Below are 26,374 nucleotides of genomic sequence, written 5' to 3' on the forward strand. Positions count from 1 at the left end.
AAACCACATGCTTGGACTTACAACCTTTGCCAAGATCACACTTGGACTTTCCGTTGCTTGGCTCCTCACCAGGACTTCCCAATTGCTTGGCTCCTCACCAGGACTTCCTCCTTTACCAAGATCACACTTGGACTTTCCAGTTGCTTGGCTCCTCACCAGGACTTTCCCTTTGCCTAGCTTTACTAGGACTTTCCAATTGCATGATCTCACTTATCAGGACTTTCCCTTTGCCTAGCTATACTAGGACTTTCCAATTGCCTGATCTCACTTATCAGGACTTTCACCACCAAGTCTGGTCAACAATGACCTACTTGGATTTTCACTCTTGCCAACCTTCCTGTTGGACTTACCTTTGCCTAATCTCCAATTAGGGCTTTCCCAGTCAAGTCTCCTGTCAACCTTGACCTACTTAACTTCTCTCTTGCCTAACTTCTAGTTAGGACTTTCACAGATGCCTAAACTCCAGTTAGGACTTTCCCATTGCCTAAACTCCAGTTAGGATTTTTCCATTGCCTAAACTCCAGTTAGGACTTACCCAGTCAAGTCTCTGGTCAACACTGACCCACTTGACTTGTCTTCTCATCAACCTGGTCAATCCCTTGACTATCTCCACAGTCGGACGATTACTCCAGCAATCTCCATATATTGTCAAACAGACGATTGCCCTAGCAATCTCCATATATTGTCAAACATCAAAACTCAAATCCCGACTCAAGCTTGACCCAACTCAAGCTTAGTCAAACTGGTCAACCTTGACCTAAGGAAATTGCCCCAACACCAATGTCTAAGAAGAAAAATTTAATTAAAACTTCCTTATAAACCTTTAATGGTCGGCCCCTACCTTGTCCTCTAAACAAGGAAAGTTTTAAACAAAAATTAAAACTTCCTTAATTGTTTCCGGTAAGAAATTTTAATTAAAAAATTTCTTTCTTTAAATCTCTTCATGGTTGGTTATAAAAGGAAAGTTTTATAAATTAAAATCTCTCTTTTAAAATATATGGATGGTTACAAAAAGAAAAGTTTTATCAAAAATTAAAATCTTCCTTTAAACTACAAATAAGGAAAGATATCAAATCTTTCTCTTAATCCTTTGTAGAAAGCTATAAAAGGAAAGATTTATAATTTTAAAACTCCCTTTTAAAACCATGGCTTCCACATAAGGAAAGATTTAAAATTTATCAAAAAATTAAAATCTTTCTTTTAACTACAAATAAGGAAAGATATCAAACTTTTCTCTTAATCCTTTGTAGAAAGCTATAAAAGGAAAGATTTATAATTTTAAACTCCCTTTCAATGTGAATGTGGTCGACCACCCTTGCTTGGGCTCCAAGCTAGGGCCAGACACAACTTGAACCCATCTTGGTTTGACCGGCCCTAGCTTGGGCTCCAAGCTAGGCTTGGCCGGCCACTTAAAGGTGGGTAAGAAGTTGAGTTTGGTGGATATAAGACTTTATAAATAAGAGGCTATAATAGAGACCGAGAGGAGGAATTGATTTTGGTCTCCCGATGAGCTTGAGCTTCTCGTGTTCGCCCCGAACACCCAACTCAAATTCATCAATAATATCTCATTCCACTAAAGAGTTATTATTGCACTACCACACCAATCCCATATTATTATATGGGCTCCTTCTTATCATGAGTGTGTTAGTCTCCCTGTGTTTAAGATATAGAATATCCACTAATTAAATGAGTTACTGACAACTCACTTAATTAATATCTAGCTCCAAGAATAGTACCACTCAACTTCATCGTCATGTCGGCCTGTAGGGTTTACATGACAATCCTTATGAGCTCCTCAATGGGACATCATCAACCTAGATTACTAGGACACAGTTTCATTCTATAATCAACAATACACCATATAAATAATATCGTTTCCCAATTTATCAGGCCTATTGATTTAACGAGCTAAATCACACCCTTTGATAAATTAAAGAAATAAATATTAAGTATATGTGTTTGTTATTATATCATGATTAAGAGTACACACTTCCATAATAACAGAGGTATTGTTCTTTTATATAGTCAATATAAAAAGATACTACCTCAAATGGTCCTGCTCAATACACTCATAGTGTACTAGTGTAATTTATTAGTCAAGATAAACTAATACCTAATTACACTACAACCACTCCAATGGTTTGTCTCATTCCATCTTGGTTGTGAGTAACTGTTTATAATTTATAAGGAACTGATTGATAGGACCTTGAGTATGGCTAGAGGGGGGGGGGGGGGGGGGGGAATAGCCTTTCTTTGATTTTTCACCTACAATTTGTTTGCGGAAGCACGAAAAGAAATGAAATTGAAAGACAATAAGAGAACAAGGCTAACTCCTCGATTTACTTAGTCTCCACCTCCTTGAGGTGACTAATCCAAGGCACACACACACCCAATCAAGCTCCACTAAGATCTTCTCCTTTTCAATCCAACAGTGATGGTGGAGAAACCTTTACAAGATGATCTCCTCCTTTTATAAGTTTTTGATGAGCTTAGGGAGGAGAGAATAAGAGTAGTAAGACTTGGAGATCACTTGGAAAGCTTAAACAGTAATTTGAATCAATTAAGTTGTTCTTTCCAAGCTTTCAACTTTATATACAGTATGCTAGAATTCCCGATATCAGTCGACTGATGAAACATGCAGTCGACTGGTATCACACAACGGCTACTGTTTTATTCAAATCTGTGGAGATCCTGTGCGTCATCATCCCAACGGTATTATACCAGTCAACTGCTAAAACATACAGTCGACTGGTAATTGTGGACTGAGCGAACAGAGACATTCTGTTCGCTCCCAGTCGACTGCATCAGTCGACTGGTGTCCGGAGTTGCCCTTGAAGTCTTCCTCCTCAGACTTTGTCCCTCAGATGCACTCAAGCCTGCAGCTATTCTTCGTGCCATCCTTCACATTGCCTTGAGGTTCACTTCCCTTCACTCTGTTTGCTTCTTGTCCGTGGTCCATCGGATGCACCATCCTTCACCAATCTTCAAGAGTCTGAGCCATGAAACTTTCCAAGCTTGTGCAATCTACCAAGTCCTGCACAACTTAAGTACATATTAGAACCAATATAAAGCCTAACTTAAACCCTTTGACACACACATCAAAAACAAAGATCACCCTATTTAATCCTAGGTCGATTCTATCAACAATCTCCCCCTTTTTTGATGTGTGACAATATGTTTAAGTTAGACATAAGATTAACTTTGAAAGTTGCAATCATAATATAAGCATGAAACATAACTTTGATATTTGTTATCATGAAGCATAAAATCATGAAGAATATAAATTCATAACTTTGAAGATTGTAAGCATGATATAAATCATGAACCATAAGGCATAAAGAGATCCACACACACTCCTCCTTATCATATGCTTTATTATGAAACATAAATCATAATATCCAAAACTCCCCCTTAACATATACTATATTAAAAACATTATAATCTAAAACTCCCCCTTAACATATGCTCTATCAAAAGTATTTTTAACTTAAACTTGTTGTATCCTCCCCCCTTTGACATACATCAAAAAGGTAAGAAGAAGCAACAATTTCATAGAAACATAGCAAACCCGCAAAAGAAGCAAACAAAACCGGACAAGAGTAAACAGAAGCATATGTGTACACGAATAGTTACAAATAGAGATACATAATCATAGAGTAACAGTAACACCAAAAACATAACTAGCATGCATAGATAGAAAGACAAAAGGTCTCAAACGACATAGGCAAAAGAGTGAATAACATCCAACAACATTATCATCAACAGTGTTCGAGGTGAGAAAAGATAAGCAAAACAAAGCCAAAAGGTCACCCGACACCATAGCAACACAACAAAATCCCTATACCGAAGCATCATCATGGGAAGGTGGAGGAGGAGGGGGGCCCTGGTAGGCAAGATCCTAGCGCCGCATCATATCAAATATCTCTGTCTGCTGCTGGCGAACGCTCCGAAACTCCTCCCGAACAAACTCCTCCAAGTGAAAGACACGCTCCCGCAGGGAGGCACGTGCTGGCTCTACAGCAGGAACAGGGACCTCCTCCGCATCATCATCAGAATCAGAATCATCCTGGCCAGGGCGGCGACGCCACACCATAATACCGTCACGCTGCTCAATTTGGGCTAAATACATCTGGCGAGGCCCTAACTAATCAAAGTCCTTAGACAACTGATGCAAGGCACCCCTAGTGACATCTATCCCTTTATGCACGAAAAATGATGTTAAGACATGGCAGAAAGGCATGTATAACTTCCCCTGGACTGGTCTAGAAAAATGGATGATAGATTCATAGACCTGAAGAGCAATATCGATATCAAGACGCTGCTCTAGGACATACATCAGAACTAAATGAGGAAGACAGATTTTGGCTTGCCCTTTGGTCACGATGGGCAGAAGACATGCAATAACAACCTTATAGAGAACGTAACTGGGGGCTGACATGCGGGTGGCATCAAAAATACATTTTAGTGGAGGCCTGGGAACATGAAAATAATGCTGATGAATCAAATCGATGGAGACATGAGAGAGTGTATCAGAGAGAGGCTCCTCAACCTGAGCAAAACATGTAAAGGTGCTAGTAGACCGCCTACACCCTAAGAATGACCTCAATATTTCAGGGGTGAAGCTAATGGATGTCCCGCCAACCATAGTGACATATTCATGACCCTCAGTACTAGATGGATACAGATTATTGTAAAATTCCTTACACAAGTCTAAATTGACGGTAGTCATGCAATGAAATAACTTTTCTAACCCATAATGCACATTGATGTCAATGATTTCGGGGGCAATTCCGGTGAAATAGGGACAATTGAGATAACGACAACTCATCATTTTGAAGTCCGTGTTCTCAAAACGAGTATGGCAAGCCTCGGAGGGAAACCGCCCTCCAGAAGGCGCCGGAGGGGGCTGCCGAGAGGTACCCTCTCCACTCGGACGTTTTTGCCTAACTCTAAACCATGCATATGCAATAACAGTGCCCATTTTCAGTCAAACAAGGAAACAATACATAAACAACACATAGACGATTTTAGACATTAATCGACCCCAAAATAAAGAACAAAGATGAAAGAAAAGATTACCGACGCTCCATTGTGTCGGGGAATCGTCGTATGAAAGGGGAACGGTAGGAACCTCAACCAAAACCTCGGAGTGATGACTGAACCGTGTACCACGTGAGAAATGAGAGACCGAACGTGAGGGAGAGCAGATCCGAAGGTGTGGAAGAGGATTCGAAGACACAAGATGGTAGGAGATGTCGGGAAGAAGGTGGAGGTGGCGAGAAATAGCGGGCGGCGGTGAAAAATTAGGGTTTCTGCCACCGCCCCAATCGAGCACCTTATATAGAATCGAGGGCACCAGTCGACTGCTAAAACATGCAGTCGACTGCATGTTTTAGCAGTCGACTGCACCCCAGAGAAAAACCTTACAGAACCATTCTGTATGATCGAATAGTGATATCATTCAACTGCATTAGTCGACTGCATCAGTCGACTGATGCAGTAACAGGGGACTGACACGCAGATGAAATATTCAGGATCCAAGTTTTGAAAAATCACCAAATATTCTCTAGACCTTCAAAAATGCCCAAAATTCGTGGAGTGATCTGTTATGTGAATATCTACTTGGGAAAAATAAGTATACAAGTGGATGCAATCCAACCTATAAAATAGATACAAACTTGATAACTATCAAGCTTACAAGGATGGAACCTTGATCTAAAGTACTAGTTTGAGCTTTTCCTTAAAATGGTTGTTTCAAAAATTTCCAATCATATTCTAGGAGCAAAGAGCACATTGATCGTGCACAAGCCTTCCCAATGATTGGTCCAATAAAGGATTGATATCTCTAGATGTCATTTTGGCTCACAATAATGCATCATAACTAACATGGTGAACCAAATGCATCTTCCTAATATCTCACATGATGTCTAAATACAAGCAATTCATCCTAGGTCGTTGTGAGATACATTCAAGTATGTATTTAGCTTTTAAATTTATGGGATCACGAAAAGCTAAATCTATTATTCTACAAGGCACAAACCAAGCTCTCTTCTAATAGAGATAAACTCCGCTTCGGGTAAAGGTTTGGTAAAAATATCGGCAAGATTAGATTTGGATTCAACATAAAGTAGTTCAATGTCTCCTCTTGCCACATGATCTCTAATGAAGTGGTGTTTTACCTCAATGTGCTTTGTTCTAGAGTGATGTACCGAATTTTTGGTTAAATTAATGGTGCTCACATTATCACATAAGACCTTAACCTTGGAATAGTGTAGCTCATAATCCTCTAAGGTATGCATCATCCAAAGCAATTGGGCTACATAACCACCCATCACTACAACAAAAACCCTCATAGACATCAGTGGAACAACAATGGTTTTAAGCAAAAACCGATGTCTTTGAGTATTTTACACCGATTTTTCCAAAAACCGGTGTCTATGAGCGCAGATTTTCGCTCATAGACATCGACTTTTTTAGCCGATGTCTATGAGCACCCATTTTTCATTAATAGACACCGATTTTAACAGCGGTTTTTAAAACCGTTGTCTATGATAATTTTCTTGTTCTATCTACGAAATCGGATAGTAAAAAACTATTGTTAAAAGTGATGTTAATGAACCAAAATAAAATAATTTAATTTTCCCACCAATACTTAGCTAAAATTTTCAACTCCTCCCTCTAACCTAAATCTATATGACGCCGTCCACGGGAGGCAGAGAGAGAGAGCCATCTTCGGGCGACTCACCTTCTCCGCCACTATCTTCTCCTCCCCTCCCATCGCCGACCCAATCTCGACCTCCTTCATTCTCCCAATTCGAAGCAGACAGAAACAGAGATCAGAGATCTGTGCTTCCGATTCACCACTCGATCCGCCAAGATGCAGATAGGTTCCGAGAAGGCGTCATCCCTCAATCTCTTGTCGGTCGTCGTCGCCTCCCTCTCCGACGGATATGGGCTCGATTCCGGCACCGGGGATGCGTTCGTGGAGAACCGGCTGCTGATCGCCGTCCTGAGCATCGTCATCGCCGTGCTTGTCGGTTGCGTGGCAATCTTCTTCGTTTGGCGATCGAGCGGAAGGAAGCCCGCCGAGTCGCCGAAGCCGCTAGTGGTGAAGACCCAGATGGATACAGAGGAGGACCAAGGGAAGAAGAAGGTCACTGTCTTCTTCGGGACGCAGACCAGGACGGCTGAGGGGTTCGCAAAGGTTAGGGTTTTTATCCGAGTAGTTCATTTTTTGAATTTTTCTCCCATGAACTTAGATTTTCCCCCCTTCTAGGCTCTGGCTGAGGAGGCAAAAGCACGGTACCCTAATGCCAAATTTAAAGTCATGGATATCGTAAGATTATCTTCCTTCTGTTTCAGATAATTGGAAATACTACTGATTAATTGACTGATCTGTAGTTAGTTTCCTCAATTATAGGACGAATATGCTACTGAGGATGATGAGTACAAGGAGAACCTGAAAAAGGAGAGCTTGGCTTTGTTCTTCTTGGCTACGTAAGTTGAAAGCCAGGAATTTTTTGTTTTTATAAACGATCAGTTTCCTCAAAGTTCGAGTTGATCCCTTTGTTTTCTTTAGGTATGGAGATGGCGAGCCTACTGATAATGCTGCCCGGTTCTACAAATGGTTTACAGAGGTTCTGGAAACATGCACATTTAGTTAATCTATTCTACCAATAATCCTTTTGCCTTGATTGATTGCTGATTATTAGTTTTTATAGGGGAAAGAGAGAGGAACCTGGTTGGAAAATCTTCAATTTGGTGTGTTTAGTTTGGGCAATCAGCAATATGAACATTTTAATAAGGTTTGGCATGATGAAATTGTCAGTATTCTTTTTGTGGGAATTGCTTGGCTGATATATTTGTGTATTGTGTCCTTGCAAAGGTTGCTGTGGTGGTCGATGAACTGCTTCATGAACAAGGTATATAGTTGATTTATTTAGTTTGTGATTTGACTAAGTCACATATGCTCCTAAAGCTGATTTTAAATCCTATCTTCAGTTGCAAGCTCAAAGTTCATGCATTTCATTTTTCTAGAGAATTTAACTTGTTTTGTAGACTAATTGTTACTCTAAAAACTTGTAAAGTCAACATGGTATGAGGAGTTACTAAGAAACAATTGAGTAGTTATGTTATCTGTGAGTTTCATACATACAACTGTAATGTAGTAGTCATGTGCAAGTTTATAGATGTGTTTAATGAATTTAAGCATCATTCGTACTTGGATATTCTTCTATACTTTTTTTCCTCTGCATAGGCACCAAGCACATTGTCCAAGTGGGGTTGGGAGATGATGATCAGGGTATTGAGGATGACTTCTCTGCATGGTATGTAGTATCAACAAACTTTTATGCATGCCATCCAAATTTCAATGTCGTCTACTGCTATTTTTTAGTTTTCTATTTTTTTTCTCTTTTGCCCATCATTATCTCATTACTCCTTTGTGGAATATGAAATATCAACTGTACTTTCAGGAGGGCGCTTCTTTGGCCGGAGTTGGATAAGTTACTTCAGGATGAAAATGAGACAGGTGCATCTACTCCTTATACAGCTACCATTCCTGAATACCGGGTTGTATTTGTCAAGCTTGAAGAAGTTCCATATCTGGACAAAAGTTTGAGTTTTGCAAATGGCCATGCTATTCATGACATACAACATCCATGCAGGTAGAGATGCTCTTTACAAAGACAAATCTGTTGGGTTTCTCTACAAGCCTTTGTTGTCATTGCTAGTCTTTTGACATCCTTTGTTATTCATGCTAGCCTCTTGGTTCATCTTCAAGTCAGATGTATATGAATGCTTACTCTGTGATGCCAAAATTTGACTGTCTTGGTAATAATGCTAAAAGAATATAGCTTTGCTAAACTCCATTTTGCTTCATCATGCTTTAGTTATTCAGATGGTAAAGCTAATTTACTCCTTCAGCACACAGTTTTATGGAAGGTGGCTGGAAAACTAATCATGCCAAAACCAAAGGGCTTAACATCTGAGATTAAAAAAGCTCCGTCATCTGGACTTAAGTGGTCCTTTTCTCCTGGGACTAACCTGCTATCAGGTGGTGCTGCAAAACTTGAAAAAGAGTCTAGGCAAAAACTAAATGAGTTTTCCAATGAACTTAGAACATTCAGAAGTGTTGACTTGTCAGGTTAGCACACTAAACTTGTTAGAATGTATCTACAGCAAGTGATTACAGTTGTTCACTCTATAACTGATTATTTCTAAATCTAATATCTGGTAATGAATATGCTGAGATAACTTTTTCAGGGGATTAAACTTACATTTACTTTACCAAGGTAATGGAATACTTGTAGATATTTAACAAATTCATGATTCTATTAGGTCGTAACTTTGGTGATGATGGTCTGTTTTTTCTTGCTGAAAGCCTTGGTTACAATAGGTTAGTTCTTTTCCTTCCTTTTCCATAACCTTACTTTTTTTCTTGTTCCTACTTGTAAACTATTACTGAACCAGACTCTTAAAGGTATGCCATTACTAAAGCAAGACATTTAAGCATAACTTTTTTAGTGTCGTTTAGCATCTCATTAGTTTTTTTCCAAGTCTCAGGCAGCAGAGGAAGTTGATTTTTCTGGCAATGGGATTACAGCAGTTGGCCTAAAGGCACTTGATGGTGTTCTTCAGACGAATACCATGCTTAAAACTGCAGTTTCTGTGAGATAATCAAGACTCTTTCACATGCCCACAGTTTTCCCTTTTGTTTTTGGGGAAAGGAAAGCAAATTAGAATACTAATTCTGATCACATTCTTTTTGCAGTTCAACTTTGGGCTTCTTCCTCCACTGGCAGCCAGTGACAAAGCCCTCACAGAACCTTGCTTGTCAATATGCCCGAGTGCTAGCCGCCGCAAAGATCTTGGTACCAACAAATTTAAACAATGTCCTACAGTTTAAATGTTCAGATGTATATTTTACTTTCTCTTCCCCCCCCCCTTCCAAATGTAACTTTCATGTTCCAGGAATGCATTCATGGTTTTTGAAAGCGCTTGAACTAGCAGTGGATCAAATATATTTATGGTAACTGGTTCTTCAGCCAATTATCTACACTCAGTGATTCCTTAAAATTGTTTGGTATTAACGCATAGCAAATAAAATTGTAATTTAGCACGAAAAGATGATTGTAATTTAGTTTCCATTTCTTATGAAATTTGCATCAAGTTACCTTGTTTATTTTTTTTGGATTTGTTTACCAGTTTAGGTGTTGGACTAAGGCACAGAATTTCGATATTCAGTTTCTTATTTCTTTTGGCGAATTTGAATCAGGATAGGATACAAATTGCTAGTTCTTTAATACTCATGAAATTCAATGCATGGCTATATTGTTTATTATTGAATCTCACTGTCCCAGAATTATCACTTTAGTATTAGTCACTTTGTTAAGATTAAGAGAATTATATTTTTCAAGTAACATTTATTTCTTCTTTGTCATCTATTACCAGCATATTTTTTGTTTTTATAACTTTTGTCAAAATGAGTAATTTAACATTTTTTGGGTATTGATTTTGTTTTCTTTATGTGTTTATTTCTTAATAATTTTTCTCAATGATCAAGAAGTTTTTGGACATGTTATTTTACTTTACATTATTCCTATTTCTTTTCATTAGATGTTGAGATTGTGGAAATTTCCTATGCAGTGTCTTTCAGATATTTTGAAGGTGAATGGATGTATTCAAAAACTTCAGCTAAACTGTAACGACCCGCCTTCTACTAACTAGGCTGTAAGGCCAGACCGTCACAATATTCTGTGCTACACTATATCCATGACCATCACTAAGTCTATGTGCGGAAAATTGTACCAAATTAAACCTTTGCTAAACTAATACCATTTCTTTATTCTACATGTGCTAAGGGATGCAATCTAAGGTATACATGGCATATCCTACATCCCCTATGGTCAAGGAGCTGAGTTACAGGGTTTCCTGGTCGAAACCCAGCTTCCCAATGGATTCAGACTCAACTCAATCGATTGCAAGCTGTTGGATCAATCCATGGATCGATTAGGATGGCTATTGTGCTCGGGTTAATATTCTAGATCAATCGGCTGATCGATCCAGACTGGCCAATCGATCCATTGATCGATTCCAGGGCTCTCTGTTCGCGGGAACGATTTTCTCGATCGATCAATCGATCGATCCCCAAACTCTTTGTTCGCGATAGAATGCGACTGGATCGATCGGCTGATCGATCCAGGACCTTACTGTTCACGGAACCAGGCTCCCAATCGATCCACTGATCGATTGAGGGCCCCCAATCGATCCACTGATCGATTGAGGGCCCCCAATCGATCCACTGATCGATTGGGGTTTCTGATTTCGTATCAGAAGTCTGATTTCAGTACTGTTTCATGCCAAACTCACCTACAAGAGTTCTACAATAGCTGGGAACATACTAATAACACATAACTAGGATTATGAGCATAAGTACTAACAATCTAAACAAGTCTTTCATGATTCAAGGCATTAAAATAACTAGAAATGCGGAAATAACATTATGTAAAATCTAAAGTCTTAGTTTGCTAATTTCTCCAAGATCTTCATTCCAGGTTCCTTCCACACACATCTTCCTTGCATTGACCTCCAGCCTCCACTAGTCCATCTTTCCTTTACCTATATTTGCAGTATAAGGAAAAGAGTATCTGTAAGCTTGAGAGCTTAGTAAGAAACCATCTACCTCACAAAACATGCATACGATGCAATTTATGATTTGAAAACATGCTATTTGAAAGATACGCTGAACAGATGAGAGCATGGCATGGTATCATACACATGGAAACCAAAAACTAATCATAGAACTATCACATGTATCAATGATGAACTAAGCTGAAGCATGAACTGAGCTAAAACTAAGACTAAGCTAGAACTGAGTTGAAACTGTATACACAACTGATTTGTGAGTTTTGAAAACTATTTATCATAGATAGATAAAAATACATAATCATACTGCTGAGGGGCCCGACATCTGTACGTGCTATGCGCGCATCCCTTACTAAACCCGGGTTTGCAAGTCCCGAATTTAGTAGGGTTACTAGGTTATCTGAACCTAGGGACGACTGTGGGAGCCCAACCCAATGAATATCTAATCCAGTACAGTGCCACTGCTAAAATAAAATACTGATTATAGCTGAGTTCTTCTTATATTGCTATTTCTAGGTTATCTGAACCTAGAGCTAGGTTATCTGAACCTAGAGGCGACTGAGGGAGCCCACCCATTGGACCGTAGTCCCACAAAAACTGTAATAAAACTGGACATGCTATAAAAGTGCTTCTATTGCATTTACTGAGCTATTACAATGCCTAAGTTGCATTTTAAATGAGCTGCACCTACTATCAAGCACTTGGTGTGCGCTATTGCTCACCCTATGTGCCCAAAAATCCATATACTACTAAACTAAAACATGAAATCATACGAAAGCTACTTATACTGTAGGTGAGGGGTTTCTTACATCCTGCGCTAGATTTCCTTACGATCTGATCGCTATATTTCCGGTGGAGAAGATCCCTTCGGCGATCTCCTTGCGTCTACGTGTTCCTCTTGTAGTGGAGAGCGTCCTCGTACCGGAGTTATCGCCGGAAGGTGCTCTTGGAACCCTTGGAATGGAACCCTAGTCTTCCTTGTGGTTGGCGCCGAGAGATGAGGGAGAAGGGAGGTTCGGCGGGATTAGGGTGAGGAGAAGAGGTAAGTCACGATAAAAATAAAACTCCTCACTTAATTCCCTATTTATAATAAGGAATTAATTCACCCAACTCTAACTTAAATAAAATTAGTTTCCTTTCCTTTCAGCACAGCTCTGCTGGGTTCTCCTGGTTACTAGAGTTCACCTTAAGTCATAGGACCCAATAGGTCTCGGGTTCAATTCCCGCGTAGGCTATTCTACGATTCTATTTATTTTTGCTACTTCCGCTACTCTAAAAATTCCATAAAAATATCCTAAAATTCTAGAAAAATCTTAGAATATTTCTAAAATAATTTTGAAAATTTCCAGGCATTACAATCCCCCATACCTTATAAAAAGTTCATCCTCAAACTTAGAATAACTCTGGGTACTTCTGTCTCATACTAGCTTATGTCTCCCATGTTGCCTCTTCTGTGGTGTAATCTTGCCAAATGACTTTTACTAATGGTACCTCCTTGTTCCGCAATTTCTTAACTGCTCGGTCTATTATCTGAATAGGACTATCATAGCTGAGGTCTTCGCGGACTGGTACCATCTGGGGCTCAATCACCTGGGTGGCATCTGGGATATGCTTCTTCAGCATAGAGACATGAAATACATTATGGATGGCTGACATCTCCTGTGGTAGCTCTAGCTCATATGCTACCTTGCCAACTTTTCTAGTGATGAGGTATGGTCCCACATATCTGGGACTTAATTTGCCCTTCTTCCCAAAACGCATTACTCCCTTCATGGGAGCTACTCTGAGGAACACTGAATCCCCAACTGAAAACTCTAATGGTCTGCGCCGGGTATCAGCATAGCTTTTCTGGCGGCTCTGAGCTATCTCTATCCTCTGGCGGATCTGCTGTATAGTTGCCGTGGTATCTGCCACTAGATCTGTCTGAAGTTCTAGTTCCTTCTGTTCACCACTTTCATACCAGCAGATTGGGGATCTACACCTCCGCCCATAGAGAGCCTTGTAAGGTGTCATACCGATAGTGGCCTGATAGCTGTTGTTGTATGCAAATTCTGCTAAACTCAGATATTTACACCAACTTCCTTTGAAGTCTAGGGCACATGCGCGGAGCATATCTTCGAGTACCTGATTTACTCGCTCCGTCTGACCATCTGTCTGAGGATGGAAAGCTGTGGTAAATTTCAACTTAGTGCCCAATGCTGACTGTACACACTCCCAGAAGTGTGATGTGAATCTACTGTCCCTATCTGAAATAATGGTCCGTGGGACTCCATGTAGTCTGACGATCTCCTTGAGATACAACTGAGCTAGCTGTTCCATGGAGTAGGATATCCTGATAGCTAAGAAGTGGGTTGATTTAGTCAATCTGTCGACTATTACCCAGATGGTATCAAAACCATTCGTGGTTCTGGGTAGTCCCACTATAAAATTCATAGAAATGTCTTCCCACTTCCTTTCTGGGATCTGAATAGGCTGCAGAACTCCTCCTGGTTTCTGGTGTTCTGCCTTGACCCTCTGACAGGTCAGACAGGTGCTAACATATCTAGCGATGTCTCTTTTCATCCCGGGCCACCAAAAACGTTTCTTTAGATCTTGGTACATCTTGGTGGAACCTGGATGCATCGCATAAGGAGTCCTGTGAGCCTCATCTAAAATATTCCTCTTTAGTTCCTCCTGATCTGGAACACAGAGTCTGTCACCAAAGTATAATACCCCACTATCGGACACTCTGAATTCTCTACTTTCTGATTCTGCTAACCTTTGCTTGATTTTCTGAATTTCAGGATCCTGCTCCTGAGCTGTCTGAATGTCACCAAGCAGGGTAGATGCTAATGTCATAGGAGAGAGCTGTTCCACTATAAGTTCGAGACCGAAATCTGTGATCTCTTTCTGTAGGGGCGGTGACATGACTGCTAGGGATAGTAAGGTAGCATCGGACTTCCTGCTAAGTGCGTCTGCTACCTTATTGACTTTTCCTGGGTGATAGAGGATGTCTATGTCGTAGTCTTTGACCAGCTCTAGCCATATGCGCTGTCGCATATTCAGATCTTTCTGATTGAAGAAGTACTTCAGACTCTGATGATCTGTATACACTCTGCACTGAGCTCCATACAAGTAATGTCTCCAAATTTTGAGAGCGAACACTACTGCTGCAAGCTCAAGGTCATGAGTAGGGTAATTCTTCTCATATTCCTTGAGTTGTCTGGAGGCATAGGCGATCACCTTGCCATGTTGCATCAGTACTGCTCCTAGTCCCAATTTAGAGGCGTCACTGTAAATATCAAAGCTGTCTGTGTTTTCTGGTAGAGTCAAAATGGGAGCACTGGTCAATCTCCTTTTTAACTCGCTGAAGCTGTTCTCACAGTCCTCTGTCCACTGAAATTTTTTGTTCTTCCTAGTGAGAGCTGTCAGTGGGGAGGCTATTCTGGAGAAGTCCTCTACAAACTTTCTGTAATAACCTACTAGTCCCAAAAAGCTTCTGATTTCACTGGCATTCTTGGGTCTTTTCCAATTACTCACAGCTTCTATCTTACTAGGGTCTACCATGATACCATACTTTGAGATGATGTGACCCAGGAAGGACACCTGATCTAACCAAAATTCATATTTCGTGAACTTGGCGTACAGCTGGTTCTACTGAAGGGTCTACAATACTATTCTCAGGTGCTCTGCGTGTTCTCCCTGAGTTCCTGAATAGATAAGAATGTCATCGATGAACACGATAACGAACATATCTAAGTATTCCCTGAATACCCTGTTCATGAGATCCATGAAAGTAGCTGGAGCATTTGTCACGCCAAAGGGCATGACTACGAACTCGTAGTGTCCGTATCTAGTCCTGAATGCTGTCTTGGGTATATCCCCTTCTTTAACTTTCACCTGATGATAACCTGATCTGAGGTCTATCTTAGAGAACACTGCTGCTCCCTTTAGCTGATCAAACAGGTCATCTATTCTGGGAAGAGGATACCTGTTCTTGATGGTGACTTAGTTCAGTGCCCGGTAGTCTATGCACAGGCGCATGCTCCCGTCCTTCTTCTTCACGAACAATACAGGCGCTCCCCATGGTGAGTGACTAGGGCGTATGAAACCTTTGTCAAGCAGCTCCTGTAATTGCTCCTAAAGTTCCTTCAGTTCTGCTGGGGTCATGCGATAAGGTGCTTTGGAGATAAGATTTGTACCGGGAATGAGTTCTATCTCAAATTCAATCTCCCTGTCTGGTGCTAGGCTTGGTAACTCTTCAGGAAAGACTGCTGGGTAATCACACACAACTCAGACTTCTGCTAGCTGTTGGTCCTTGTCCTGACTGGCATTGACTACATGCGCTAAAAATCCCGTACATCCTGAATCTAACAATTTCTGTGCCTTCAAAGCTGAGAGAAATTTCTTCGCTTTTCTCTTTGGTTCTCCGATGTACTCGAATTGCCCTTCTGCTTCATGCTGGAATACGACTTTCTGTTTACGACACTCTATAGAGGCACCGTATCTGATCAGGAAGTCCATTCCAAGGATGACATCATAATCAGTCATATCTAGCACTATCAGATCACAAAAGAGTTCTCTGTCTGCTATAATGACTAGCTCTATACTCGAATTGCCCTTCTGCTTCATGCTGGAATATGATTTTCTGTTTACGACACTCTATAGAGGCACCGTATCTGATCAGGAAGTCCATTCCAAGGATGACATCATAATCAGTCATATCTAGCACTATCAGATCACAAAAGAGTTCTCTGTCTGCTATAATGACTGGCACCGCTCTGAGCCAGTGCGTGGATGCCATAATTTCTCCTAAAGGTAGTGTTGTCAAAAACTGACCACTGAATACCTCTGGGGTACTGCTAACTTTTCAGAAAATGTCCTGGATATATAAGAATGGGTTGCCCCAGTATCGAATAAGACAGTTGTACTTTGCTGTAAAATACTAATCTGACCTGTAACAACTGTCGAGGCATTCGCTACGTCCTCTCTGGTTAAGGAGTAAATCCTTGCATTCGTCATAGCTGGAGGGGCTTCTAGTCTGCCCTGGCTGATATGTGGACCATCTAAAACAGCCTGCATCTGATGTAGCTGTGCTGGCTGGCCTCCATACTGTATCGGTTGTGGTTGAGGAAGACTTGTCTTGTTCGGGCATTGCTTAGCCATATGCCCTTCTTGTCCACATTCAAAGCATCCTCGTGTGCCCTTGCGACAAACTCCTGGGTGAAATTTCCCACAAGTAGCACATTTGGGATAACTAGGCTGTTTGCTGGCTGGTCCTCCCTTTGGGTAACTTCCTGGTTTGCGCTTGTTGCTGGAGTTCCCTTTCCAATTAGAGTTGTGGCCCTATTGTTTCTGAGTACCTGAGCCTCCTTACCCTTTGGACTCTAAGAGGACTTGCTTCTGCTGCTTGATATGGTTCTGGTAATGCTCGGTGGTCAGAGCACTGCTGACTAGTTCTTCGGTGGTTTGCAGCCTATGGACGCCGCCAGCCACGTTCATTGCTATTTCCGGCCTCAGCATCTTGAGCATCAACCGGACTCGTTCTTTTTCTGTGCTGACTAGTTCGGGGCATAGACGAGCCAGTCTATTGAACTTCTTCACGACTTCCTCAACTGATAGGTTGCCCTGACGAAACTCAGTGAACTCATCGTAGTGATGGTTTGTGACCCGCATGTGAAAGAACTCCTCGAAGAATTCTTTCTCTAAGTCAGCCCATGTCATCTGGTTCACTGGTCGCTTCGCTCTAATTCTCTCCCACCACATACGTGCATCTCCTGTCAAGCAGAAGGAGGCGCACTTCATTTTTTCATGCTCTGGCCAGTCCAAAAGCTCCATCGTACTCTCCAGTGTTTTGAACCAGGCTTGAGCATCCCATGGTTCACTGGTGCCTGAGAAGTTCTCGGGCTTGACTCTCTGCCACTGGATCAGATAGGCTTCTCTCTTTGCCTCTGGGCCACCGTGCTATAGGTTGGATGGTGGAACCTCTATAACCACTGGGTTGCTATGTTTGGTTCCGGTGACGGGAGTATTATGTTGGTTAGCCTTTAAGGTGGCTATCTCCTGTCGCTCGCTAGCCGCTCAGAATCGAGCCACTACTCAGAAGGTTGGGAGGCACCGCCGCCTCATGTCGCGGTTCAAGAGTGGTGCCCTTCTAGTCAAGGCCCTCGTGCCATTTCTAAAGGAACAAAGGACGTACATAACTAAAGCATCATGTTTACATAGCTAATACTATCATGTTAGTTACTATCACAGATAAGCATACTCTAGTTATCTACAAATATGAAAACAATAAACATAGCAAAGTGAGAGGTATTCTTACTTGGAAGCTGCAGGTTCAATGTTGATGTGTGTGTAGGAAGTATGGAACTTTCTGCTCTGATACCACTCTGTAACGACCCGCCTTCTACTGGCTAAGCTGTAAGGCCGGACCGTCACATTATACTGTGCTACACTATATCCATGACCATCACTAAGTCTATGTGCGGAAAACTGTACCAAATTAAACCTTTGCTAAACTAATACCATTTCTTTATTCTACATGTGCTAAGAGATGCAATCTAAGGTATACATGGCATATCCTGCATCCCCTATGGTCAAGGAGCTGAGTTACAGGGTTTCCTGGTCGAAACCCAGCTTCCCAATCGATTCAGACTCAACGAAATCGATTGCAAGCTGTTGGATCAATCCATGGATCGATTCGGATGGCTACTGTGCTCGGGTTAATATTCTGGATCAATCGGCTGATCGATCCAGACTGGCCAATCGATTCATTGATCGATTCCAGGGCTCTCTGTTCGCGGGAACGATTTCCCCGATCGATCGAACGATCGATCCCCAAACTCTCTGTTCGCGACAGAATGCGACTGGATCGATCGGCTGATCGATCAAGGACCTTACTGTTCGCGGAACCAGGCTCCCAATCGATCCACTGATCGATTGAGAGCCCCCAATCGATCCACTGATCGATTGGGGTTTCTGATTTCGTATCAGAAGTCTGATTTCAGCACTGTTTCATGCCAAACTCACCTACAAGAGTTCTACAATAGCTGGGAACATACTAATAACACATAACTAGGATTATGAGCATAAGTACTAACAATCTAAACAAGTCTTTCATGATTCAAGGCATTAAAATAACTAGAAATGCGGAAATAACATTATGTAAAATCTAAAGTCTTAGTTTGCTAATTTCTCCAAGATCTTCATTCCAGGTTCCTTCCACACACATCTTCCTTGCATTGACCTCCAGCCTCCACTAGTCCATCTTTCCTTTACCTTTATCTACAGTATAAGGAAAAGAGTATATGTAAGCTTGAGAGCTTAGTAAGAAACCATCTACCTCACAAAACATGCATACGATGCAATTTATGATTTGAAAACATGCTATTTGAAAGATACGCTGAACAGATGAGAGCATGGCATGGTATCATACACATGGAAACCAAAAACTGATCATAGAACTATCACATGTATCAATGATGAACTAAGCTGAAGCATGAACTGAGCTAAAACTAAGACTAAGCTAGAACTGAGTTGAAACTATATACACAACTGATTTGTGAGTTTTGAAAATTATTTATCATAGATAGATAGAAATACATAATCATACTGCTGAGGGGCCCAACATCTGTACGTGCTATGCGCGCATCCCTACTAAACCCGGGTTTGCAAGTCCCGAATTTAGTAAGGTAACTAGGTTATCTGAACCTAGGGACGACTGTGGGAGCCCAACCCAATGGATATCTAATCCAGTACAGTGCCACTGCTAAAATAAAATACTGATTATAGCTGAGTTCTTCTTATATTGCTATTTCTAGGTTATCTGAACCTAGAGCTAGGTTATCTGAACCTAGAGGCGACTGAGGGAGCCCACCCATTGGACCGTAGTCCCACAAAAACTGTAATAAAACTGGACATGCTATAAAAATACTTCTATTGCATTTACTGAGCTATTACAATGCCTAAGTTGCATTTTAAATGAGCTGCACCTACTATCAAGCACTTGGTGTGCGCTATTGCTCACCCTATGTGCCCAAAAATCCATATACTACTAAACTAAAACATGAAATCATACGAAAGCTACTTATACTGCAGGTGAGGGGTTTCTTACATCCTGCGCTAGATTTCCTTACCATCTGATCGCTAGATTTTCGGTGGAGAAGATCCCTTCGGCGATCTCCTTGCGTCTACGTGTTCCTCTTGTAGTGGAGAGTGTCCTCGTACCGAAGTTATCGCCGGAAGGTGCTCTTGGAACCCTTGGAACGGAACCCTAGTCTTCCTTGTGGTTGGCGCCGAGAGATGAGGGAGAAGGGAGGTTCGGCGGGATTAGGGTGAGGAGAAGAGGTAAGTCACGATAAAAATAAAACTCCTCACTTAATTCCCTATTTATAATAAGGAATTAATTCACCCAACTCTAACTTAAATAAAATTGTTTCCCTTTCCTTTCAGCACGGCCCTGCTGGGTTCTCCTGGTTACTAGAGTTCACCTTAAGTCATAGGACCCAATAGGTCTCGGGTTCAATTCCCGCGTAGGCTATTCTACGATTCTATTTATTTTTACTACTTCCGCTACTCTAAAAATTCCATTAAAATATCCTAAAATTCTAAAAAAATCATAGAATATTTCTAAAATAATTTTGAGAATTTTCGAGTGTTACATAAACAGTTCAAGTATTGGAGATGAGGTTGTTTAATTTTACTTGTTGCAAGTTCCGGTTGTTTGTTTCTTGAGGAATAAATGATTCTTGATTCTGGTAGTCTCAATGCTAAATATGTTATGTAGGGTGCAAGGGTTATTGCAGATATGCTGACAGAAAATCAAACTTTACGTGTACTGGAACTTAACAATAATATGATTGAATATTCTGTATGACCTTATTCTTGGGCAATCTTTCATGTTTTTTATGAAATTCCTAGATCTTTTACACTTTGTTTCTGGTGTCCTTACTCCTTACACCTTATTTCCATGTGAAATTTTATAGGGTTTTGTAAGTCTTGCTAGAGCACTAGTTGAGAATAAGGCAATTCGATCTATACATCTCAAGCTAATAAGACTTACACACACTTAGATTTTCTATCCATACAGTTCTTTCTTGCAGATTTAATTTCTTCATCAGATTTGTTGGCTTTCCAGTATTTATTGATTGTACTACTTCTCAACAATTATGTAAAACTATATTTCTTCTTGTTTAGGAAAAATAACACTTCTAGATATTGGCAACAATGAGATTGGTCCCAAAGGCGCCTTTAGCATCGCTGAGTTTGTTAAGAAAACTAAGTCCTTGCTATGGCTGAATCTTTACATGAATGACATTGGCGATGAGGTGTGGTTATTGACTATTGTTGTTTTATGCTATGTTGCTTCACTTCTAAAACATAAATTATCATCTAAGGTGCATATATATATCTCATTGGAAATCATATAAATGAATTGATGTTACTCATCTTTATTGCTGCTGAGGAATTTATTTACTTTCCATGTACTCTTAGTGATAAAAGTGAATTTATTATTTGCAAACTAAAAGTGAATTTATTTACTTTCCATGTACTCTTAGTGGTAAACAGTTATGCCATTTGGGTCGACTACTAATGAATTGAATTTGAAGGATTAAATTGTTGTTTATGTAGTTAGATTAAAATTTTTGGTTTGGATTATATTAAGTTCACAGGAATGATAGATCTATCACTATACGATGTGGTTGAGATAAATGATGAATATTTTTCTTTTTACGCAGTCTAATTAGTCATCTTGTTACTTGGTGCTCTTACTACTTTTTCAACTATGATTTTTAGTCTTGGTTTACTAATATATTATTTATGTGTTTTTACAGTTTACAAATCTCAAGTACTCGAAAGTTGAAATTGATGAAGTGCGGTTCGAGTGGATTGAATGCATGCGAGATTACATTTGAGTAGATTATTTATGTATTTTAAATACATAAAAAAACCACATGAAGATTATTTATGGATACTGTTGTAAGAAAATTATTTATGTAATTTGTGAATATTTGTGTATTTTATGGATACTGTTGAATGAAGAATATTTGTGTAATTTGTGAATATTTGTGTATTTTTTTTGTTACTGTCAGTTTTTCATTGTTTCGGAAATCAAATTTGTGCTGTTAAAAAATATTGATATTACATCGGTTTTCCACCGCTGCAAAATCGGTGTTATTAACTGATATTACATCAGTCATTTACCGTTGCCAAAATTGGTGTTATTAACATACAATATTACATCGGTTTTACACCGTTGATGAAACGGTGTCGTTAAGTGATACTACACCGGTTAATAACCGATTCGAAGACCGGTGTCGTTAAGTGATACTACACCGGTTTTAACCCGATGTCTAAACTGGCAGACTTTTTACATCGGCTTCATAGACATCGGTCGAAAATGAAATAGACACCGATGGAAAACCGATGTCTATGAGGGTTTTTGTTGTAGTGCATTGCCACATACTCGGCCTCGGTTGTGGACAATGCCACACAAGGTTGTTTTCGACTACTCCAACTTACAAGAGAAGGTCCAAGAAATTGACATCCACCGCTAGTACTCTTTCTATCCAATTTACAACCCGCATAATCGGAATCGGTATACCCAATTAAGTCAAAATTTCTAGTTCTAGGGTACCAAAGCCCCACATTAAGAGTGCTCTTGATGTATCTCAAAATTCTTTTTACCGCTACTAAATGTGACTCTTTAGCACATGATTGATATCTTGCACACATTCCTACCACGAATAATATATCCGGTCTAATAGCGTTTAGGTATAGCAAACTACCAATCATGCTCCTATATTGCTTTAGATCCACTAATTTTCCTTCTTGATCACTATCTATCTTGGTGTTTGTCCCCATAGGGGTAGTTGCTCCTTTAGCATTTTCCAACCCAAATTTCTTGATAAGTTCTTTAGCGAATTTGGATTGGTAAACATAAGTTCCCTCATTAGTTTGTTTGACTTGTAATCCCAAAAAGAAACTCAATTCTCCAACTAGACTCATTTCAAACTCACTTTCCATGTGTTTGATAAAATCATGAAGAAGGTCATTATTTGTTGAGCCAAAAATGATGTCATCAACATAGACTTGGGCAACGAAAATGTCTCCATCTTTAGACTTTAAAAATAATGTTGGATCAATTGTTCCCCTCCTAAAGCCCTTAGAAATTAAAAAAGATGAAAGTCTCTCATACCAAACCCGGGGAACTTGTTTTAAACCATATAATGCCTTTTTAAGTTTATAAACATGGTTCGAATAATCTATATTCTCAAATCCGGGTGGTTGCTCTACATAAACTTCTTCCTTAATGAACACATTTAGAAAAGCCGATTTTACATCCATTTGATGAAGTTTGAACCTCATATAGGCGGCATATCCTAATAGTATCCGAATGGACTCTAATCGTGCTACCGGAGCATATGTTTCATCATAATCAAGTCCTTCTACTTGATTGAAACCCCTAGCTACCAACCTAGCCTTATTCCTAGTGACTCTCCCTTGATCATCCAACTTGTTTCTAAAGACTCATTTTGTTGTGACAATTGTACTATCATTTGGTCTTGGAACCAACTCCCATACATCACTTCTTTCAAATTGATTCAACTCTTCTTGCATTGCTAGAATCCAATCCGTATCAAGTAAAGCGTCATCAATTGTTTTTGGTTCAAGTTGTGATATTAGAGCAATTTGACTAGTATGATCTCTAAAGTATGATCTAGTCCTTACCCCTTGTGCAACATCTCCAACTACTTGATTAATAGGATGATCTTGATAATGCCTTAAGATCCTCGAGGTTATGGAATCATCATCTTTGGGAGGATCATTGTTTACATTGTTTCTTTCATCATCCGAACCATCTCTTCCTCCCCCTTGATCAATACCCCCTAAATGTAGATTTTGTAATCCTTGAGTAACGTCTTGATTTGGTTCACTTATATCCTTATCAATAGGGGATTTCCTAGGGTAAGTACTAGTGGATTCATCAAACTCAACATTGGATGATTCCTCAATCGTTTGAGTCCTTTTGTTGTATACTCTATATCCTCGACTAGTAGATGAGTATCCAACTAAAATTTCCTCATTGGACTTGGCCTCAAATTTTCCTAAGTCATCTTTAGTATTAAGAATATAAACCTTATAACCAAAGACTTTAAAGTAGTGAATTGTAGGGATTTTGCCATTCCATAATTCAAAAGGTGTTTTACCTAAAAACTTGTAAATCAAGACACGATTTTGAATATAACATGCGGTATTAACCGCTTCGGCCCACAAATAGCTAGGTAATGAGTATGCATTAAGCATGGTCCTAGCTGCCTCTTGTAAGGCCCTATTTTTTCTCTCCACTACACCATTTTGTTGAGGTGTTCTTGGATAAGAAAATTCATGCTTATAGCCATTTTCCAAACAAAATTTAGAAAAGTTCAAATTTTCAAACTCTCCACCATGATTACTTCGAATTTTATCAATCTTGAGGTTCTTTTCATTTTCTACCCTCTTGATAAACCCGATAATTGTTTCTAAAGTTTCCCCCTTTTGTTTCAAAATATAAACCCAAGTATATCTAGAATAATCATCTACTATCACCAAACAATATTTGTTACCTACCAAAGAGGGTGTTCTATGACAATAAAAAAGATCCAAATGCAATAACTCTAATGGCAATGAAGTGCTAGTTAAAGTTTTACCTTTGTGTGATGACCTTGATTGCTTACCCTCTTGACATGCATCACACAATTTGTCCTTGATGTACTTGATCTTTGGTAGTCCCTTTACTAGCTCCATCTTGGTTACCTTGGCTATGTTTCTCATGTTGATATGTCCAAGTCTTCTATGCCATAACCATCATTGCTCTTATTTTGATATCAAACACTTAATAGGAGGATTAGAAGCATATGAAAGATCAATATAATAAAGATTTGCTTTTCTAAATCCGTTTAGCACAACATTCTCAAGATTTTTGTGCTTAACTAAACATTTATCGGGATGAAACTCCACATTATATCCGGCATCACATAATTGGCTAACACTAAGCAAATTAAACCCCATACTTTTAACCAATAGGACTTTATGAATGGTAATTTTAGATGATACCTCAATTGTACCTTTACCTATAATCTTGAGCTTTCCACTATTCCCAAATGATACCATTCCCTTCTTTATATAATTTATTGTAGAGAACTTGCTCACATCACCGGTCATATGTCTTGAGCAACCGCTATCCACAATCCACATACTTGCATCCTTCTTATCCTCTACCTAAGAAACATAAAACACACAACTCTTTGGTACCCATGCACTAGATTCGGAAATATCATTCAAATATTTCTTAGGCACCCAAGTTTGTTTTACCTTCTCTTTAAGATTTTTCGTAACTTTGTTCCTAAGTGCATCATTTCTAGTACCATTGATTAGAGACATATATGCAACTTCCTTTTCCTTAGGTCTATATCCTATTCCGGCTTTGTTGTAAACGGCTCTTTGATCTCTAATGATCATATCTAGATACTTGGATCCATTTGTGAATTTTTCTAAACATGCTCTTAATTCAATCACATCATTCTTCAATTTCTCATTTTCTTCCTTGAGCATATTTGACTCACTAGACATGCATGCACTACAAGAAAAACCCTCATAGACATCGGTGGAACAATAACAGTTTTAAGTAAAAACCGATGTCTTTGAGTATTTTACACCGGTTTTTTAAAAAACCGGTGTCTATGAGCGCAGATTTTCGCTCATAGACATCGGGTTTTTAGCCGATGTCTATGAGCGCCTTTTTTTTGTTAATAGACACCGATTTTAACAGCGGTTTTTAAAACCCGGTGTTAATGAACCAAAAAATAATAATTTAATTTTTCCACCAGCCAAAATTTACAACACTTTACAAAGTTCCCTCCAAACCTAAACCAATATCGCGCCCCTTCTCTCACCCTAAACCTAAACCTAAACCTAAACCTCCGCGTTCCAGGCGGAGATCAACCAGTTGCTGAGTCTCATCATCAACACCTTCTACTCCAACAAGGAGATCTTCCTGTGCGAGCTAATTAGCAACGCCTCGGATGTGAGACATCGTTGCTTTCCATGTTGTTGCTCCCGTTTTTTTCCCGTGTTGTCGTTGCTGAAGCAAATCATGTGACTGCAGGCACTCGATAAGATCCAGTTCGAGGGTCTCACCGACAAGAGCAAGTTGGACGCCCAGCTGGAGCTCTTCATCCGCCTCGTGCCTGACAAGGCGAACAAGACGCTTTCCATCATCAACAGCGGCATCGGCATGACCAAAGCTGGTAATTTCTCTTCTCCGCACCTTGTCGGGATGGCGCCGCCGTCCCGACGAACGCTCAAGGTAATGTAGTCCGAGAAATGCCCTAATTTTTGGCTCCTCACGCTTATGATCACTTTTCCTGGCAGCCCGTAGGCGGCATTAGCCCCGTGATGTTCGGAGCGTAGCTGTCGGCAGAAGAGGCGGAGAGCTTGAGCAAGAGGTAGGGAATGGCTTATATAGTGACGTCTGTTCTTTCTTCTTCTTATTTTCTTGTTAAGGTTTATTTCTGATCTTGTTTTCGCCTCTCACTCGGTTTGATTCGAGTTCCATGGTGAGAAAATTGTCGTTTTGTTTTCCTCCCATTATCGACTTTCTTGATATGACGAGAAGAAAGGGTTTTTTTTCTTAACAGTAGGAAGCATGTAGCAGTGTAATAGTTCCGAATGTTGCTGATCTCCTTGCTTTACAACCCGCAGCTTCATT

General features: G+C 40.0%; 2 protein-coding genes and 1 long non-coding RNA gene across 3 annotated transcripts; all 3 read left to right on the forward strand.

Annotated features, from left to right (window-relative positions):
- Positions 1–7,452: 7,452 nt before the first annotated feature.
- On the forward strand, positions 7,453–7,923 carry LOC121987489. The gene is made up of 4 exons (XR_006113621.1): positions 7,453–7,497; positions 7,580–7,637; positions 7,722–7,805; positions 7,886–7,923. It is a non-coding gene; the product is annotated as an uncharacterized LOC121987489 (long non-coding RNA).
- A 559-nt stretch (positions 7,924–8,482) lies between these two features.
- LOC121987490 lies at positions 8,483–9,777 on the forward strand. Its single transcript, XM_042541257.1, has 3 exons — positions 8,483–8,666; positions 8,926–9,145; positions 9,340–9,777. Exons 1-3 carry the CDS (start codon positions 8,661–8,663, stop codon positions 9,423–9,425), a joined length of 312 nt encoding a protein of 103 aa, XP_042397191.1. The 5' UTR covers positions 8,483–8,660; the 3' UTR covers positions 9,426–9,777.
- A 15,805-nt stretch (positions 9,778–25,582) lies between these two features.
- Positions 25,583–25,921, forward strand: LOC121986730 (heat shock protein 90-1-like; the record flags this gene model as incomplete). Its single annotated transcript, XM_042540674.1, has 2 exons — positions 25,583–25,690; positions 25,772–25,921. Coding segments are annotated over 2 exons (258 nt in total), but the record flags the coding sequence as incomplete, so codon positions are not given.
- Positions 25,922–26,374: the final 453 nt, after the last annotated feature.

This window comes from Zingiber officinale, chromosome 5B, assembly GCF_018446385.1.
Source record: "Zingiber officinale cultivar Zhangliang chromosome 5B, Zo_v1.1, whole genome shotgun sequence".
In the NCBI taxonomy this organism is placed as follows: Eukaryota; Viridiplantae; Streptophyta; class Magnoliopsida; order Zingiberales; family Zingiberaceae; genus Zingiber; species Zingiber officinale.